General features: G+C 37.6%; 1 protein-coding gene across 5 annotated transcripts in view; it reads right to left on the bottom strand.

Annotated features, from left to right (window-relative positions):
* The window catches only part of HisT (Histamine transporter), a 223,202-nt gene that overhangs the window by 107,196 nt on the left and 95,680 nt on the right, over positions 1 to 20,326 (bottom strand). For all 5 annotated transcript variants that reach the window (XM_073991479.1, XM_073991478.1, XM_073991481.1 and 2 more), the window contains one exon: positions 9,966 to 10,830. In XM_073991479.1, coding sequence (XP_073847580.1) covers positions 9,966 to 10,095 — 130 coding nt within the window. In that variant the 5' untranslated portion in view covers positions 10,096 to 10,830. The remainder of the gene's footprint in view (positions 1 to 9,965; positions 10,831 to 20,326) is intronic.

The raw sequence follows: 20,326 nt of genomic DNA, 5'->3' as shown, positions 1-20,326 counted from the left end.
CACAAACACTGATCTATGGATAATGACAAACGAGGAACCCATAATCCGCCAAATAACAAGAAGAAAATGGAAATGGATAGGCCATACACTACGGAAGCCACAGTACAGCATAGCTAGAATGGCCTTGGAATGGAACCCACAAGGTAGCAGACGTCCTGGGCGACCAAGAAACACGTGGCGAAGAACGGTCCTACATGAAATCGAAAAGCAAAATATAAACTTAGATAATTTAAAACATATTTGTAACGATAAAGTAAGATGGAATTCTTTTGTAGAAGCCCTATGTTCCCAAGTGGAATAAAAAAAGGATAAAAAAAAAAAATGTCGCACTCAGTTTCTAGTTATTTTATGACCACTAGAATAAGTAGTTATTCTGTGGCCAATAGAAGTTGAAAAGTAAGGTGAAAAAATTCTATTTTTAGAACAGTTGATGTGGAGAATTTGTTTTTAATTTCAACACACTTCTTACTTTTATTTACTTTATTTCATTTCGCTCCCTGCCCGAGTTGTATACACGAACCCTCTGATTTCTAGTCAAACACACTACACACTGTGTCACGCACACGAACATTAAGGGTTGCTTAAGAACTTATTGCGCAGTGCACATGTGCACCACGAACTGTTATTTTTTAATTAACAAAAAGTTTTTGTTTTTGCCAAAAACTCACGTGCGAAGGTGAGCGTTGAACCCGCAACCCGTCGTCATTACTTAGTGAGGAGTAAAGTAAGTAGGTTTACCTTGTACATTTATTAAGAAGTAACCCATTACTTTTCAGATTACTTGTAATGCGAAAAGAAGCTTGTTTACATTACTTTGTAAAGGGTTACGTAATGACTACCGGATCCAAATTTTTGCTGGGTAGCGAATGCAAATCGCTTCAACAAAAATCAAAGTGATTCGAGAGCAGGCCTTAAAGTGAACTTATCCGAAATTTTGTGTGAGAGGTACCAGAAGGAGTAAACAAATATAGTTCATAATTGAACCTGATTTATATCTGGTAGATATATTAGGATGTGTAAAGTATGGACCAATCCGGCCACTACTTTACAGAGGTACCGTACGAACAATTTGCCGAACATTTTTGAACTTTTGTGAGGGATGTACCTGAAGGAGTGGTCGATATGGTTTATCTTCGAACTTAAATTATGTTTGGACAAAATATTACGAAAGCCAAAATTTGAACCGAATCGGTTCATCCGTTCGAGAGTTATCGTGCGCTCCAGCCAGACAGACGGACAGACAGATAGACGGACGGACGTTGCTCAATCGACTCCAAATTGTCTGAAACACATTTCGTCCAAGCATACTTGGGATCTAAAACCGTTATTTCGATGAGGCACATTTTGCCCATATGAAAGTGTATACACCCTCGTTAGCATAAATGCTGAGGGTATAAACAAAGCGGTAAGTTCGGCCGGGCTGAACTTTTTATACCCTCCACCACGAACTGTATTGAAGTGAATAGGAACAATTAGTTTAAATTCGTTTTATTACAGTAGAAGTCTCCCTTGAGAGAAGTCTCCCTTGTCCCGTATGGGATGTTTGTGGAACAATTATTACAGTAGTAGTACATATGTATATCTAAACTGATAATACCCCCTTCAAAACAGCCCATATGGGCGACATTTTTGTTCTTTCCAAAACATGAACCAATATTTACAATTTTCGGAATTGAGCGAAATACATAAAATTGGGCAATACCGACTAGACATAAACCTGGACTTTCTAGATTTGGATAGTTAACAACATCGGGAGCACCGTTCTATATTAAGACGTGGACATATACCGACAAATTTCCGCTGGAAAATTGTATACCCCCAACGAAGACTAAAGACCAAATTTCAGCCATTTCGGTGGAATATCGACGCAACAACCTTCAAAATACCGAAAATAGGGAATTACCGTTCTATGGGGGCTATACTAAGGCGTGGTCCTGTACCGACAAGTTTCTGGGGGAAAGTTTTATACCCCCAACGAAGACTAAATACCAAATATCAGCCATTTCTGAGGAATATTGAGGCCACAACCTTCAAAACACCGAAAATCGGGAGGTAAATTCTTTGGGGGCTATATAAAAGCGTGGACCTATACCAACAAATTTCATATGGAACGTTAAGTACCCTAAATGAAGACCAAATACCAAATTTCAGCCGTTTCGGTGGGATATTGAGGCCCAATCCTCAAAATATCGAAAATCGGGAGAAACCGTTCTATGGGGGTTATATGAAGGCGTGGACCTATACCTACACATTTCTGGGGGAAAGTTTTATACCCCCAACGAAGACTAAATACCAAATTTTAGCCATTTCGGTGTGATAATTAGGCAAAGACCTTCAAAATACCGAAAATCGGGAGATATCGTCCCATGGGAGCTATATCAAAACGTGGACCTATATAAACATTTTATGGTAGAAATGTTTCTTAGCCTCTGGAACAACAAAGTACAAAGTTACAACCGATTCTGTGATCAAATGAGACTAATACATTCAAAATATCTTAAAGTGACGCGTACTATATATGGGGCGTTATATGGGGGCTATAGCAAAACGTGGACCTATATAAACAAACTTTGGTAGAAAAGTTTTTTAGCCTCTGGAGACACAAAAAAAACAAATTACAACCAATTCGGTGGTAAAATGGGACAAATATCTTAAAAATTCCTTAAAATGACGACGCGTCACGCCTCACTTTGTATGGGGGCTATATGAAAAAGTGGACCTACATAGCCCGCTTTCAATAACAAAAGTCCTACGTAGATATAATAGATTTTACCAACATTTCATCCACCTACTTCAATCCGTTCGGACGCTAGAGTGATTTCCACAGACGGACAGACGGACGGACATGGCTATATCGATGTAGAATTGCACGCTGATCAAGAATATATAAAGTTTGTGGGGTCTACAATGATTATTTCGAGTAGTTACACACGTAATGACAAACTTAATATACCCCCATCTTATGGTGGAGAGTATAAAAAAATTAAATAAATCGCGATCAAAGTTCACATTTTTAGGGTGTTTAGGTTTTCACGATTTTGCTATCGAAATTTTATTGGAGAAAATATTGATTGACATTTATGATATTTTCGTATGTTTTACCATTTTTGAGATATAGAAGTTCAAATTGGGACAATGTACTGACTGTATCGGCTCCTTATAAAACAATGTAATGTACGATGCGAAGTTTTTGCGAATTCTGAACAGCAAATTTTATAGATAAGAAAAATCCAAAACCAAGAAAGAATCGCTTGAGGGATTTTACTTGGAAACCGCAAGTCCTATCGAAATGGGGCTAAAGAAAATTTTGTAGCAATGAAAATTCTCAGTCAAAAAGTGTAGCTAATATCTTCAAAATACCTAAAATAGGGCGGTACCGTTATACGGGGGCCATACGTAGTGGATTTAAGTAGACAATTTTTGTGACTTCTAGGAACCTCAACTGTCAAAATAAGTCAAATATAACCTCAAAATAACTTAAATCTGGAAGTACCGTTATATGGGGACTATACCAAAACATGGACCTAATTTTACAATTTTTGGTGGAGAAGTTTTGTGACCACTGGGAACCCCAAATGTCAAATTACAGGTAGTTCGGTCAAAATATGAATCGAAAATGCTCAAAATAAGTAGAATCAGGAGTTCCAGTTATATTGAGGCTTTACCAAAACATGGACATGGCGGTTGTGGAGTAGGTATGATAAACAGCGGGCCCAGTTATTTCACGGACATATTTAAAAAACACAATCTGCCACCCGAAAACCCTTAACCATTATTACTATTGCAAGAATTTCACATGGGTGAGGTTTTTGGAATATTCGGACAATAGTCAATGTCAACCGGTGAAAGCTGAGAATGGGGATCTCTGGATCCTCATTTTTTCCAAAAGGTATTCCAAAAAAGTGTGAAGAAGGCAAAAAAGTTGAAGACTGCAGCTAAATTCTTCGAGACGGTTGCTCTGGGCTCCTCATCTGCCTTACTACCCAAACCCCATACCAGGGTGATGGAGATGTGAGAGTTGCGTTCAGAGAAATCATTCGAGTAGACTGTTCAATGTGGATCTGTGACAGCGTCGACCACTTCAATGATCGCTTGTCTCCTTATCGTCGACTGAGGAACAACAGCCTGCCGCGAAGAAGTTGACACTTTCACAGCCGTTCCATTCGTCTGTGTCATATTCATCGGTGACGATGTAGGTTAGTGAGAGGATCATTACTGGAGAGACCAAAATGTCTTCAGTCAGTGCATGTTTGCAGAAACCTTGCACGTCTGCGAACGTGAGAAAGGTCAGTGTGAAACCCAGTTCTTTCGAGAAACCCTGCTTGTCTAACTCGAAGCATACTGATTATGCTGTGTGACGGTTGGTCTCCAATGAATTGAGGATTGCCATCACTGACAAGGCTGATTCCAATGAGTGTATAAGTGATAGTCATTGGTTGCTGACCGAGGATCATCTCAGAGACATCCTCATCAGCCGTAGCAGTTGCAGAGATCTCGTGTGGGATAATGACCTCAGTATGGGTATCTCCTCCTTCTGTGAAGCTAGACAGGATACAGAAGTTAGTCGAGTAGCAGAACTTCGGTTTTCGGATGAGAACTTGGAGAATTTTAAATTCATTTCCAAAGAATGGCGGACTTATCATAAAGTTTGCCTCCGATCATATTGGGGAAGATTATCTAAGATGTCCTGGGGGATGTTCAACTTCAGATTAGGAAGGATATACCTCCGAATTCCTTCGTAGCACCAGTAAGACGGAAGCTGCAATAGCTTCGCTGCAAAGCTGCATCTACTGAACTCCTCTCGACATAGCTTTAGTCCAGAAACCTTATTGTATAAAAATAAGGTGAGTGGACTAAGCGGCGAGACCAGTGATGTGTTCTTCGCCTCAAATGGGGATACGGTGAGAACGTATATACATAGTTGCTAAAAGAACCTTAACTTAATTTGAAAATTTTGCCTTTTCAGGCGAAAATAATTTTTAGTATTAATTTTTAATAAATTCCTGGTTGGAAATCGAGCTTAATGTTCAACAATGCATCTGAAAAGGAAAGCCGACGACTCGGAAAAAATTTTGGAAAATCTCTCTGGAAAAGTCGGAAAATTGGAAAAATCGAAAATTGAGTTTTTGTATGAAATTTTATTCCTTAATAGCGAGACGAAGTTCGCCGGGTCCGCTAGTATACAATAAAATGTTGGTCCTGTGGCTACTAAAAAATGTATATAACATGGATCCACGGCAGCCCTATAAGCGAGAATAACAACGAAAAGTTTGTTAACCCTGTTTTCCATGCGTCAAAAATATTCGGTTTTTGTAACATTTGTTAAATATTTTCCCAAACAACTGGTCATTATCAACCTTTTTCTGCAATTTTAGTACACACTTTAAAATTGCGAACAGAATCCTGTGAATTGCGAACAGAATCATTGATCCTGTGCGTAAAAATATTATATTTTATAGCAAATTATAAACATTTAGCGCTAAGGAAAAACGCTATCCTAGAAAAGAGAAAACTGGTTATATTTCATTATAAAAACGGTAGAAATAAAATTAAATTTAGCTTATTTTTAAATATTTAGTCGAATATAGTTGAAATCATGTGCAAAAGTCACGAAAATATATGAATAATAGATTTCGTGAAACACATAAACCAGCCAAAACCAGGGACTAGGAGGGAAAAAAAGGAATCTTCTGAAAAATTACTGCTAAATTGCCCTTAATTTTCTTGAAATTGGTCCCCGAGTCCTAAATGACCCTCAGAAGATAGAAAATATGCACTTGCATTCCCAAAAATCGTAAAGTGGAGTAAACACGATCAGTTTTGTCTGTCTGTTTTGCTCAAAACATCGGTTGCTTGCCAGTGTGGCCGTTCATTTTTGTCAGTTATCAGGCATCCACAAAATATTTTGTGGTTGCTGGACAGTTTTACATTTATCGATATTTCCGAAAAATCGACAGTAAAAACTGATCGTGTGTACCACGCTTAAGATTAAAGCTTCTCATATGCTTGTAACACATCACAAACCATCGGTTTATTTACGTAAACAAAAATCTAGTTCAAGTTTCGCCTTGGTGCACATACAAAACTTGATGTACATAAAAAAAATTTGGTGAAATGGAGTTAGTTTTGAATTCCTAAGCAGGAAAATCAGTATAACACCAAGTTTCCGGCCATTCTGTGTACTGCAACATAAAACGTACAAAGAATTTCTAGGATACATGTATTTACTAATGACTTATGATGTGTTACAAGGCTATGAGACGTTTTGTCCTTATGATTTTTTTGGAATGTAAGTGCATATTTTCTATCTTCTGGTCATTTAGGACTCGGTGACCATTAATTAAAATTAAGCTATATTTCATTTTATTTCTACCGTTTTTATACCCTCAGCATTTATGCTAACGAGGGTATATACACTTTCATACGGGCAAAGTGTGCCTCATCGAAATAATGGTTTTAGACCCCAAGTATGTTTGGACGAAATGTGTTTCAGACAATTTGGAGTTGATTTAGCCATGTCCGTCCGTCGGTCTGTCTGTCTGTCTGGATGGTGCGCATTATAACTATCGAACGGAGCAACCGTTTCGGTCCAAAATTTGGCTTTCGTAATGTTTTGCCCAAACTTAGTTTAAGTTCGAAGATGGGTTATATCGGTCCACTCCTTCCTTCGAAAATGTTCGGAAAATTTGTGCGCACGATAACACTTGAAGGGACTAACCGATTTGGCCCACACTGTGTACATCGTGAAAGTTCTACCAGACTTAGATGAAGTTCAAATATGGACTCAATCGGTCCAATACTTCGGGCACCTCCCACAAAAAATTTCGGAAAAGTTCAGTTTAGGACCTGCTCTCGAATCGCATTATTTTTTGTTGTAACAACTTGCATTCGCTGTCCCCCATACGACGGTACAAGTCTCCTAAGGGGAAAGTCCATACTTCCTGAGAAAATAGCCTGAAAGTTGCATAAAAACTCCTATGACACCGTGTGTAGTGGTTGGAGCGCAAGATAAATCTCGAACGGATCTGCCAATTCGGTTCAAAATTTGGCCTTCGTAATATTTTGTCCAAACATAGTTTAAGTTCGAAGATAAACCACATCGGTCCACTCCTTTAGGTACCTCCCTCACAAAAGCTCAAAAATATTCGGAAAAATTATGCGCACGATAACTCTTGAAGGGAGTGACCGATGTAACCCATACTCTGCACATCCTACTATATCTACCATATGTAGATCAGGTTCGAATATGGACTATATTTGTCTACTCCTTCTGGTACCTCCCACACAAAATTTCGGATAAGTTCACATTAAGACCTGCTCTCGAATCACTTTGATTTTTGTTAAAGCGATTTGCATTCGCTACCTCCATTACTACGGCAAAGTTTTTTTTTCAGGGGCAAGTCCGTATTTCTTGGGAAACATGCCGAAAGGTGTAAAAACCCTATGTCACCATATGTGGCTCTCGAACTGTTCTACCGATATGTATTCGTCATATTTAGTCAAAACTTAGTTTCATGCGGCAATACCTGTCCCCAACTTTTTTGTATATTCGTTACAGAACATACAAAAACATAAAACACAGTTTTTTCTGAGCAAACAGGAGTAAATGTCAAAAATGACTATGAAAACGCTACAAAATATACATAGACGGATCCAATAGGAAGTGAGGCACTTGCGCCGGCGTCTTTTGCGAAACTCCCTTAATGAACCACTAATTTAAGCTTAATGATAACTGTAGCGTCTTTTAAGCAGAGATTTTTACTACCATGAAATCAGCAGAGTTGGATAAAGGACTTGAAAGCAGCCTCTCAGGACTCGTGTCTATATATTTACTGGACGTGGGATTATAATCGGAAACGAAACGAATGAACTAGCTCAAGGTGGCTCTACATAAGCAAACTTCGTCAGGAACCGGGATGCAGGATATGCATAGCAATTTAGGCTACGATTTCTCAAAGTAGAACTATTTACCTTATGTTATTGATGAGAAACACTGTGGGCCTTATTACGGATGACTATAGGGTTAGATGTCTAACTTCAAGATGGAATGACAGTGGCGTCGACTACAGTAGATTATGTATTGTCCCTTGTTGCAAACAAGTGTTTGCATTTCTGGGATGAGGTACGCCAAGGAAGAGAGAACCAGGTTCTTCTTTGGGCCATTATGTCAGGAAGCATGGTCTTACCAACGAATTTCCACAAAAACTACTTTTGATGAACATTACAAAAACATCCTCGAAGAATTCTTAAGCGACACTTAAGCGAAAATGTTAAACTTTTGTGCGGGAGGTACCGGAAGGAGTTGTATGATATATGTAGTTCAACTTGAAATTTGATTTAAGTTTGAGAGAAATATTACGAAATATATAACAGGACCATAAGGAATACTTTCGATTAAGCCACTAAGCGAAATTTTTTAGAGTTAGTGAGGGAGGTACGCGAAGTTTTTGACCCATATATAGCTATTCGTGGAATTCGATGTACTTTGGCAGAATATTTACGATTTCCAAAATTTTAGGGCCACAAGGACAATCTGCAGCGAAAAATTCAAAAACTATTCCAGACATGTTTTTTAACTGTACTTCTGTGAAAATTTTTAAAATGTTGTGTAGTTTGTACCCGATGATATAGTCCATATTCAAACCTAATCAATGTTTGGAAAAAATATTGCCAGGAGAAAAGTTTAGACCAAATCGGTTACTTCCTTCGAGAGTTATCGTGCACACCAGTTTAGCGACGCATTTTACTTTGTGTGCAGATACCACGGTGTGCCCTAACTAAATTTAAATGAAAGGTGCTTACACCTGGGAAGTTTTTGCGGATTCTGAAACTACATTGTTCATAGATGAGAAAAATCAAAAAAAATTCGCCGGAGGGATTTTCAAGTAAATCGCAGCCAAAGTTCACATTTTTAGGGCTTTTTTAGGTATTCACAATTTTGCTTGGAAACCGTATCGTATCGTAATGCGACTAATGAAAATGTTGTAGCGTGAAAATTCTCTTCAAGATTGGCTTTTATGACTTTTTCCTAGGATTTACCATTTTTGAGATATTGAAATACAAATTGGGACAATGGACTGACTGTATCGCCTCCTTATAAAACAATGTCATGCACGGAGCGCCTTAACTAACTTTAAGTGAAAACAGCTTACATCTGGGATGTTTTTGTGGATTCTGAAACAGCAATGTTGTTGGATAAGAAAAATTCGAAAACAAGAATACATCGATGTAGGGATTTTAAAAATAAGTCGCGGTCAATGTTCACATTTTTAGGTGTGTAAACTAGTCTGACAGACGTACCGATAGGGCTAAATCGACTGCAAATTGTCCGCAACGGATTTCACCCAAAACGTACTATGGATCCAATTGTTGGAGGTCTAATAATGAGCAGTTTCGGATAGTTGGTCTAATATTTGTACTTCAACTGCGGCAACTTGGGGAGGAAACCAAGTTGTGCGAGGGATCAACTGTTCCACATATCAATGGCTATACATTACTACTGCAAAACTCTGTAAGTTGTTGGAAAAATGTTGTTTTCGCTTATTTTGAGATTTTCCCATTTGTTTGCAGATATTTATTACCATAATGCAGATCAAAGGCTCTTAGAAATATCAGCATTTAATTCGAAAGAATTTTCAAATTAATATTCCACTACGTTGGCTAAATCGCATTCCCTTATCTTTCCAAGATGTTACTTCATAAATCACTCTATTACAAAGTTTCCACAGTACCACTGTCACCAATGAATGTTTCACTCTCCCTCATGGGCCTTGTTATCAAAGGTTAACTACATACATTTTTTCTATAAATTATTCATTCACAGGCAATGACACTGCTGCAAGTCTATAATCCCAGTTCCCTTCTACCCCGTTTTATCATTGATGGCAATTACACTAACATCACCTTTACCCCCATCTATCCCCCCTAGTATTTCCGTTTATCTACATGAGCTCTTTCATTATTACCTTCATTATTCGGTGCTGTTGAAGATGCTTCCTTTTCCAATGCATCCTTTGGCTTTATTAGATCCGTTGATTTGCTTGAGGGTATATATGGATCAGATATTTCACTTATACTTGAGGTTTTCAAATCCATTATGGAGCAGCCAAGTCGCCAAGGCTACAGTGCTGCAGTGCAGTGTTGGCTAGGGACGTCTGCCCGTCGTTGACGGGAAATTCTTCTTCTTTAATTTCCTTTCACTTTGGCTATTATTATTGCGATTATTTTACTAGGACCTCAAGGAGGAATGTGTGTAAATCTTGTACACGACTGACTGTGCGTGTAAGCGGGGTGTGGGAGTGTGTTTGATCTCAGGTAATGGACCAGCCAACAGGAGTATTACCACATGAAAATTGAATTGGATTTTTTTCCTAGTTTCTTTTTCTCGGTTTTACAAAAAAAGATTTCATTCGTTGCGAATGTTATTTGAGCTTCGTTTTCTCTTTGGCAGGCAGTTGGAATGTAGGTGAACTTGCTGGAATGAATGATGGTTGCTTGGTTGTGGTGTGGTGTGCGTTTGAAGAATATTTTCCACTAGCTAGGTCTCAACTTGGGCGGCTATATTATTAATTGACGTAGGTGGTACACCGTGTGGGAACTGTATCTGAAGCTGTTGGTGACTGTTGTAATGTTTCTTTTTTCCTGCAGTCGACCACCTTTTGTGAGTGAGGAGACTTTCTGACTGGTTGTTACTGGTTGTTGTATGCAAATATTTAAGTAATCATTACAAATGTTGGATGCTGCACATCTGTCACAATCACTTGCCACTTTAACACTGCTGCTGGTGTTCGTTATTCTTTCGTACTTTACTGTGCAGCATAAGTGGTGGATCTGAAAGTGGAAAAACAAAAGCGGAAATCTATTGAATAAATTGAATAATTTTTTTAATTATTATATTTATTTCCATATAACACGCTGAGAGTAATAAATTATTACAATAAGACATTTGAGCTATTGTAAAAATTATACAGTGGAACAGGGTTAACATGAATTGTTTGAAAATTTAATTTTAGTAATATGTTACAACTATTGGAGGTCTTGGAAATATTTTTAACAATAATTTTTAATTTCTTATCATGTTCCACTGTAATGTAAATTTACGTTTTAGTTATCTTTAACAAATCAATTACAGTAGTCACAATCGTACAGAAAAAGTGTCATTATTTTTTAATTGTGGCAAATCTTTTCTAATCTGTTGAGGAAATGGCTAATTTTAATCTATGGGATTGACAATTTAATAACCCTTGGGAATATTCCCGTGGTAGTTCTGATTCGTTTTGTATAAGGTATTTAAAATAGCAAGTTGTTAACATGATATCTTGGGATTATTATTATCTAATAATTATAAGAACTTGTTATGAACAAAAATTTGATGACGTCATATTCATCGAGTTGCACTCGAACGAATTACATGCACAAAAGGTAAGCACGAAGCAGGCACGTGTAGACATCTATAATTAAGATGGAAAACATAATAGGGAAACTGAAATTCATTTTGTACTTTGTTTGACATTTCAAATATACACAGATACATTTCTATACAAGAGGTACCTCCTCCGGATCTTTTTACAGAGCCAAAGAGAAATACATCAAATGTGATCTTTTAGATAAAATAGATTCTAACTTTAAACAAATGAACAATAGTTAAACCAAATATTTTCCCAGAAGGAGCAAAATTCCCTGGAAATCGACATCTGTCAAACTAAGATCTTAAACCAAATTTTTTCTTTTCAGTTGAAAGTCTGACATTGACGAAAACAGACCGCTTAACTATCACACAACGCATAAAAAAATATCAAAACCTACTACAAAAATGGTGATTTTTTAAAGTGATTTTTCGTGATTTTTGAACAAATTTTCTTCAGCGATTTTTCGCTCGGTGGGTATGTTAATCCACAAAATTGTTGTATTTGGGGTTCGGAGAATCCTCAAGGAATTGAAGAGAGGCCACTGTTGTGTGTGGGCCATCCCTGTACATTCCCTGATAAAAATCGGTTCAGTAGTTTTTTCAGAACAAGTAAAAAAGTATCAGTCGGCTTTGCCGACAGAGATATACCCTCAGCCTACGTGACATTTGAACTTGCCGAACATAGTCCATTATGGAAGTAAACCTTATTTTGGGATTGATATCACTTGGATAGATATCGCGCACACTTGTCATTTCTGTGGGTCTTCGTATATATTTTGGACCAGTATACCAGGAAGCATGGACGTGTCCACGAAAAACATAATATCGCTTTAAATAGAACCATAACGAACAGCATTGGTATACATTTCCGAAGGATCTTCGAACAGATCCTAAACTGCACTTAGGCACAAATGTTGAACTCTTTTGCGGGAGGTACCCTAAGGAGAGGACCGATATGGGCCATTTTAGAAATTAAACTAAATTTGGATAAAATATTAAAATATCTAAAGTTGGAGCAATTAGAACTGAAACTAAGTTTGAAAAAGCTTTTGCCGTCGTTATTGAGGCAGCGAATGCAAGTTACTTTAACGAAAATCAAAGTGATTCGAGAGCAGGTCTTAAAGTGAACTTATCCGAAATTTTGTGTGGGAGGAACCTGAAGGAGTGAATAAATATAGTCCATATTCAAACCTGATATATGTATATCTGGTAGATATATTAGGGTGTGTAAAGTATGGACCAAATCGGCCACTCCCATCAAGAGTTTTCGTGCGCACAATTTTCCGAAAATTTTTGGACTTTTGTGGGGGAGGTACCTGAAGGAGTGGACCTATATGGCTTATCTTCGAGCTTAAACTAAGTTTGCACAAAATATTACGAAGGCCACATTTTGGACCGAATCGGCAGATCCGTTCGAGAGTTATCTTGCGTTCCAACCACTACACACGGTGTCATAGGGGTTTTTTGTACCTTTCAGGCTATTTTCTCAGGAAGTATGGACTTGCCCCAGATGAAACTTTTACCTTCGTATGGGGGGCCGTGAATACAAGTTGTTACAACAAAAATCAAAACGATTCGAGAGCAGGTCCTAAACTGAACTTTCCAAAATTTTGTGTGGGAGGTACCCGAATGAGTAGACCGATTGAGTCCATATTGGAACCTCATCTAAGTTTGGTAGAAATTGCACGATGTGCAAAGTATGGACCAAATCGGTTAATGCCTTCAAGAGTTATCGTACGCACAAATTTTCCGAACATTTTCCAACTTTTGTGGGGAGGTACCGGAAGCAGTGGACCGATATAACCCATCTTCCAACTTAAACTAAGTTTGGACAAAATATTACGAAAGCCAAATTTTGGACCGAATCGGTTGATCCGTTCGAGAGTTATCGTGCGCACCAGCCAACCAGACAGACAGACAGACAGACGGACGGACATTGCTCAATCGACTCCAAATTGTCTGACCAAGGTATTATAGGAAAAAAATCAAAACCTTCATCGCGCTATATCTCAGAAAGTTGACCGAAAGTTGGCGAAATTTTCCTTTTGGCCTCTTAGTATACTCATCAAGGGTTCTCATATCCAAAAGAAATTTTCCACCCCCCAGACTTTGAGGTCCATTTTGTGTCACAATGTTATTGTTTAAAAATAAAAATATATATATTGAACGGCTTCACCAACAATTCACGTGTCCTTTGAAGTGGAATTAATTATATCGTGATTTTTAATGCATTGCTGAAAGCCGTTGAAACTTTGTTGCTTATTCTCTTTTCTGATATGTGTTGATCATATGTGCTGTGCGTGTCCGATGCTATTTTATTATAGCAAAAATATCAAATAGCATCAGCATCGCTAGCAATATTTTTGTGAAATTTGTTGCTACATGTTGCCGTTGTTCATTGTTGCTAAACATATTTCGAAGAAATTTTTGCAGGCAAAGCTGCAAATATTCGCTGCTTTTGCTAATATTGCGTTAGCATTTTAAACCCTGGTTTTATGTGTTTCATTTTCGTTTACTTTTGAATAAGAAAATTCGATCTCTATTATGGCTAATCCTGCAGTCATTAGAAACACGAAATGCGAAAAAGTAGAGGGAAGAATCTTATTTTCCAAACATATAAAATGAAGCAAGTAAGAAAGTATCAGTTGGTTTTGTTGACAATATTTATCGTCAGCCTATCACAGTAAAAGTCTTCGACCTATTGGCAGAACCAACAGTGACAACAAAATCAAAAATTATCCTTCACTAGCAGACCCCGGTCCGCGTTGCTGAACCATCATAATGAGTTTTAATGACATCTTTTTATGGACTTTGTGCTTGACAATTTAAAAATAGGTATTTTCTACCTCATTTCTTCGGTCCATTGTCAAATCGAGGAGGATTTTAAATTTACCAACAGGTTTTGTTTGTAACCTTTATTTTCACTTACGGACCGTCGGATTTTTTTCGCCCATTGATGCTGTTTATAATTTATTATCGTCCATGTAGCCTGTCTTTATCCTAAAGCGATCTAATTATAAAAGTTAAAAAAAAAAAATGATTACGTCGAATTTTCCCGCTTATTGAGACCTATATAAAAACATGAACCTATATTGACAGTTTTTGGTGGAGATGTTTTGAGATTACTGGGAACCTCAAATGTTAAATTACAGGTAGTTCGGTCAAAAAATTTAGCTACAATCCCCAAAATACCGATAATCGGGAGGTACCGCTATATGGGGGCTATATCACAATATGGACCTATGTTGACAATTTTTGGTGGAGATGTTTTGTGACCACTAGGAACCTCAACTGTCAAATTATAGGCAGTTCGGTGTAAAATTTTTGGTAAACTCCGCAAAATACGGAAAATCGGGAGGTACCGCTATATGGGGGCTATACCAAAACATGCACAAATGTTGAAAATTTTTGGTGCATATATTTTGTGACCACTAGGAACATCGACTGTCAAATTACAGGCAGTTCATGTGGTAATACTCCTTCCTGTTGGCTGGTCCATTACCTGAGCGCAAACACACTCCCACACCCCGCACACACGCACAGTCAGTCGTGTACAAGATTTACACACATTCCTCTTGAGGTCCTAGTAAAATAATCGCAATAATAATAATAGCCAAAGTGAAAGGAAATTAAAGAAGAAGAATTTCCCGTCAACGACGGGCAGACGTCCCCTAGCCAACACTGCACTATAGCCTTGGCGATTTGGCTGCTCCATAATGGATTTGAAAACCTCAAGTATAAGTGAAATATCTGATCCATATATACCCTCAAGCAAATCAACGGATCTAATAAAGCCAAAGGATGCATTGGAAAAGGAAGTCATAAAGGCCAATCTTGAAGAGAATTTTCACTGCTACAACATTTTCATTAGTCGCATTACGATACGAATCGCGGTTTTCAAGCAAAATCGTGAAAACCTAAAAAAACCCTAAAAATGTGAACTTTGGGCGCGATTTACATGAAAATCCCTCTGGCGATTTTTTTTTTTTTTTGTTTTTTGATTTACTCATCTATGAACAACGTAGTTTCAGAATCCGCAAAAACTCCCAGGGGTAAGCACCTTTCATTTGAATTTAGTTAAGGCGCACCGTGATACCCGAAGGAGAGGACCGATATGTCCCATTATCTAACTTGATCTAAGTTTCGACAAAATATTGCGAGGTACACAGTTTGAAACACGTTGATTTGTTCGAGAGTTATGGTGTACACTAGCCTGACAGACATACCGATAGGGCTAAATCGACTGCAAATTGTCTGAAACGGATTTCGCCCAAACGAACTATAGATCCGATTGTTGGAGGTCTAATAATGAGCAGTTTCGGATAGTGGCTGCAACTGCTGCAACTTGGGGATGAAACCAGGTTGTGCGAGGGATCAACTGTTCCACATATCAACCCTGCAAAAATCCTCATTACAAACCTCCTTTCCCACCCATTATTTTAACAAGGGCATGTCGCGTGAAATATCTGGTTATTTTGTAACCACTGAAATAGGTAGATGGTAACCACTGAAATAAGTAGATACTGAGTAGATTCTGACTACTTATTTCAGTGGTTACAAAATAACCAGATATTTCGCGCGACATGCCTTTGTTAAAATAATGGGTGGGAAAGGAGGTTTGTAATGAGGATTTTTGCAGGGTTGATATGTGGAACAGTTGATCCCTCGCACAACCTGGTTTCATCCCCAAGTTGCAGCAGTTGCAGCCACTATCCGAAACTGCTCATTATTAGACCTCCAACAATCGGATCTATAGTTCGTTTGGGCGAAATCCGTTTCAGACAATTTGCAGTCGATTTAGCCCTATCAGTATGTCTGTCAGGCTAGTGTACACCATAACTCTCGAACAAATCAACGTGTTTCAAACTGTGTACCTCGCAATATTTTGTCGAAACTTAGATCAAGTTAGATAATAGGACATATCGGTCCTCTCCTTCGGGTATCACGGTGCGCCTTAACTAAATTCAAATGAAAGGTGCTTACCCCTGGGAAGTTTTTGCGGATTCTGAAACTACGTTGTTCATAGATGAGTAAATCAAAAAACAAAAAAAAAAAAAATCGCCAGAGGGATTTTCATGTAAATCGCGCCCAAAGTTCACATTTTTAGGGTTTTTTTAGGTTTTCACGATTTTGCTTGAAAACCGCGATTCGTATCGTAATGCGACTAATGAAAATGTTGTAGCAGTGAAAATTCTCTTCAAGATTGGCCTTTATGACTTTTTCCTAGGATTTACCATTTTTGAGATATTGAAGTTCAAATTGGGACAATGGACTGACTATATCGTCTCCTTATAAAACAATGTCATGCACAGAGCGCCTTAAGCGCGGCTTATGAATGGTTTGAGGATGTTTTTGAAATGTTCATCGAAGGTAGTTTGTTTGGTAGTTCGTTGGTAAGTCCATGCTTCCTGATATAATGGCCCAAAGAGGAACCTGTTTCTGTCACTTCTTTGACGTACCTTATCCCAGAAATGTCAACACTTGTTTGCAACAAGGGACAACACATGATCCACTGTAGTCGACGCCACTGCCATCCCATCTTGAAGTTAGACATCTAACCCTATAGTCATCCGTAATAAGGCCCACAGTGATTTTCATCCCTAACATAAGGGAGGAAATAGTTCTACTTTGAGAAATCGTAGCCTAAATTGTTTTGCATTTCCTGCATCCCGGTTCCATAAGTCATCCGCGTTGCATTTTTTGAAGGTAAATCTGACATAGTTTGCTTATGTAGAGTCACCTTGAGCTTCACCTTTTATACCCTCAGCATTTATGCTAACGATGGTATGTACACTTTCATACGGACAAAATGTGCCTCATCGAAATAATGGTTTTAGACCCCAAGTATATTTGGACGAAATGTGTTTCAGACAATTTGGAGTCGATTGGGCAATGTCCGTCCGTCTGTCTGGCTGGCTGGAGCGCACGATAACTCTCGAACGGATCAACCGATTCGATCCAAAATTTGGCTTTCGTAATATTTTGTCCAAACTTAGTTTAAGTTCGAAGATGGGCTATATCGGTCCACTCCTTCCTGTACCTCCCCCACAAAAGTTCGAAAATGCTCGGAAAATGTGTGTGCACGATAACTCTTGAAGGAAGTAACCGATATGACCCATACTTTGTATTCATTGCCCCCCCATACGACGGTACAAGTTTTATCAAGGCAAGTCCATACTTCCTGAGAAAATAGCCTCAAAGATGCAAAAAGCCCCTATAACACCGTGTGTAGAGGATGGAGCGCAAGATAACTCTCGAACGGATCTGCCGATTCGGTCCAAAATTTGGCCGTCGTAATATTTTGTCAAAACATAGTTATAATTCGAAGATAAGCCATATCAGTCCACTCCTTCAGGTACCTCCCCCACAAAAGTTCAAAAATGTTCGGAAAAATTGTGCGTATGATAACTCCTGAAGGGAGTAACCGATGTAATCCATACTTTGCACATCCTAATATATCTACCAGATATAGATCAGGTTCAAATATGGACTATATTTGTCTACTTCTTCTGGTACTTCTCACACACAATTTCGGATAAGTTCACTTTAAGACCTGCTCTCGAATCACTTTTATTTCTGTTGAAGCAACATGCATTCGCTGCCTCAATTACAACGGTAGAAGCTTTTTCAGGGGCAAGTCCATTCTTCTTGATAAAATTGCCCGAAAGGTGTAAAAACCTCGTAGCACCATATGTAGTCGCTGGAGAGCACTGATCAACCGATTTGGTCATATTGGCTTTCGTCATATTTTGTCCAAACTTAGTCTCAGTTCGAAGATTAGCAACAACTTCCGGTACTTCCCCCTCAATATTTAAAACATTTCACTAAAAATGCAGAATGGAATGCAAGATGTCTCTTGAACGGGGCAACCAATTTGTTCAAAACTTTGGATCTCCTAATATGTAGCCCATATTTAGTTTAACTTCCAAAATGACCGATATCGATTTTCTGGTCCAAAATTTATGCGATGACCCACTGAAATGACTAGTGGGCGCGATATCTATCAAAAATAAGATCAACTTTCGTAATGGACTATGCCGGTCCATTCCTTTAAGTACCTCCTCCGCAACACTTTTGAATTTTAATCCTAATCCACATTTTTGTCGGCAATTTCAAATGTCCAAAAAGGGCCACAAAATTCTGAAAAGACCCAAAATACATTCGATCTGTCCGTAAATGACAGTTTAAATTAGGATAGGCTGAGGGTATATCTCTGTCGGCAAAACCGACGGATACTTTTTTAATTGTTTTTATTTGAAGTTGTTTAGATTGAAGAGCTCACCAAACATGCAATTTTTTTTAAAGGGACAAATATCTTCAACGAAATTTGTAAGTTCTCATTCACAGAACTGTAAAACATCTCTCTCACTTTTGCTTGATAATTTACTTATCGAACAACATTCAGTATCTGTTTGATAATAATAACGTTTCTCACTACTCTGATTGTTAATTTATATTCTCCCGCCTTATCTGACAAGTGATTTTACAAATAATTTGCAGCGTGAACACTTTTGAAAATGTTTAGGCAGGCCCCTAATTTCATTTTTTTAAAAAATTTATATGGCTAGTGTTCAATGTAACATTACTGTGGTAGGCAGGTGTCATTTGCGTTGCATTCCATTCTATTACAACTCTTTATTGTTATTAACAATTTATGTGTAAAAGAATAAAAATGCCACATGATCTCAGTCTTATTAAAAGGTCATGTTGAATAATAAATTAAAAAGGACTTAAACTGATTACATTTCACATAGACTACACACAAATGTAAAGAAAACAGAAAAAATATACGAACCGAGCGTTGTGACTACAGATGCACATAGGGTAATAACAGAAAAACATATTGATATTGAATTGCAAAAATTGTGTAAGGTTCATTAGAAGTAAAGCAAATGAGGACGAACTATTTTAGTACAGAGTAATATTTATTTACCTCTCCACTATCATCTAAAGCACAAATAAAACAATATAGACTGACTCGAAATTTGTCGATATGGGTGGGATACTTAGAAGCTTAAATGCAAATGTCTCGAAATGTTATCTTGCAATTTCTGTTTTAAAAAAATAAACATATTTGCAATTTTTTTGATATGCATTTACGTGTGTCGTCACTTAGTTTAAATAACTAAAATTGTTGCAAGTTTATCTATTATTTAATAAATTAATTGAACCATAACAAAAAGCATTATCACATTTCACATGAAATTATTTATTCATGCTTGCATTGAATTATTATGGCATTTAATTAAGTCGATACATTTTGTTTAATCCATAAATACTAAACATTTTCAAATTTATATGTGACATACATACAGTGTTGCGCATATCAAAAGCAACAAATCCAGGATTTTGCATTATTTCAATTTTTCGATCGGTTACAATTTTTTAAAATGTAATATTTTGTGCCCAGTTGTTCTTTGTTATGTACAGAAGGCTTTCAACAAGTTGTTTCTGTACTTTATAGTTGGATGGGATAACAACAACAATATTGACTGATCCTCGAGAATGGGAAATGCAAAACAAAAGCAACAATAGAATATTATAAAAATTTTATTGTAGTCGGTGTTAATTAACTGTACTTTTGACTTAAATTTGTCTTTTGGAGCATTGCTGTGTAATTTTAGAAAGAATTTGCATTGTTATCCTAACAGGGTTGCCACTTTCTACCACTTTTCCCATGGTATGGGGAAATATCAAAATACCCTCAAATTAAAAATTTTTCCCTCATATAAAAATTAAAATTTTAAAATGTTCATTCAGAAAGTGGATTAAAATCAACCATTCTTATGTTTGCCGTGTAATAAAAACGCTAAACAACCGAATATTGGTAAACACAATACATCCTGTTGTAAACCCCTTGAGGCCATCGGCACATTGTGGCTAAAAACGTTGGGGAAACTTCAAAAATAATGCGAATAG

The sequence above is a fragment of the Musca autumnalis genome, unplaced genomic scaffold, assembly GCF_047663935.1.
Source record: "Musca autumnalis isolate F117 unplaced genomic scaffold, ASM4766393v1 scaffold_5, whole genome shotgun sequence".
Lineage (NCBI taxonomy): Eukaryota > Metazoa > Arthropoda > Insecta > Diptera > Muscidae > Musca > Musca autumnalis.
Note: the sequence above shows the minus strand (reverse complement) of the source record. Positions and strands in the feature narration are given on the sequence as shown.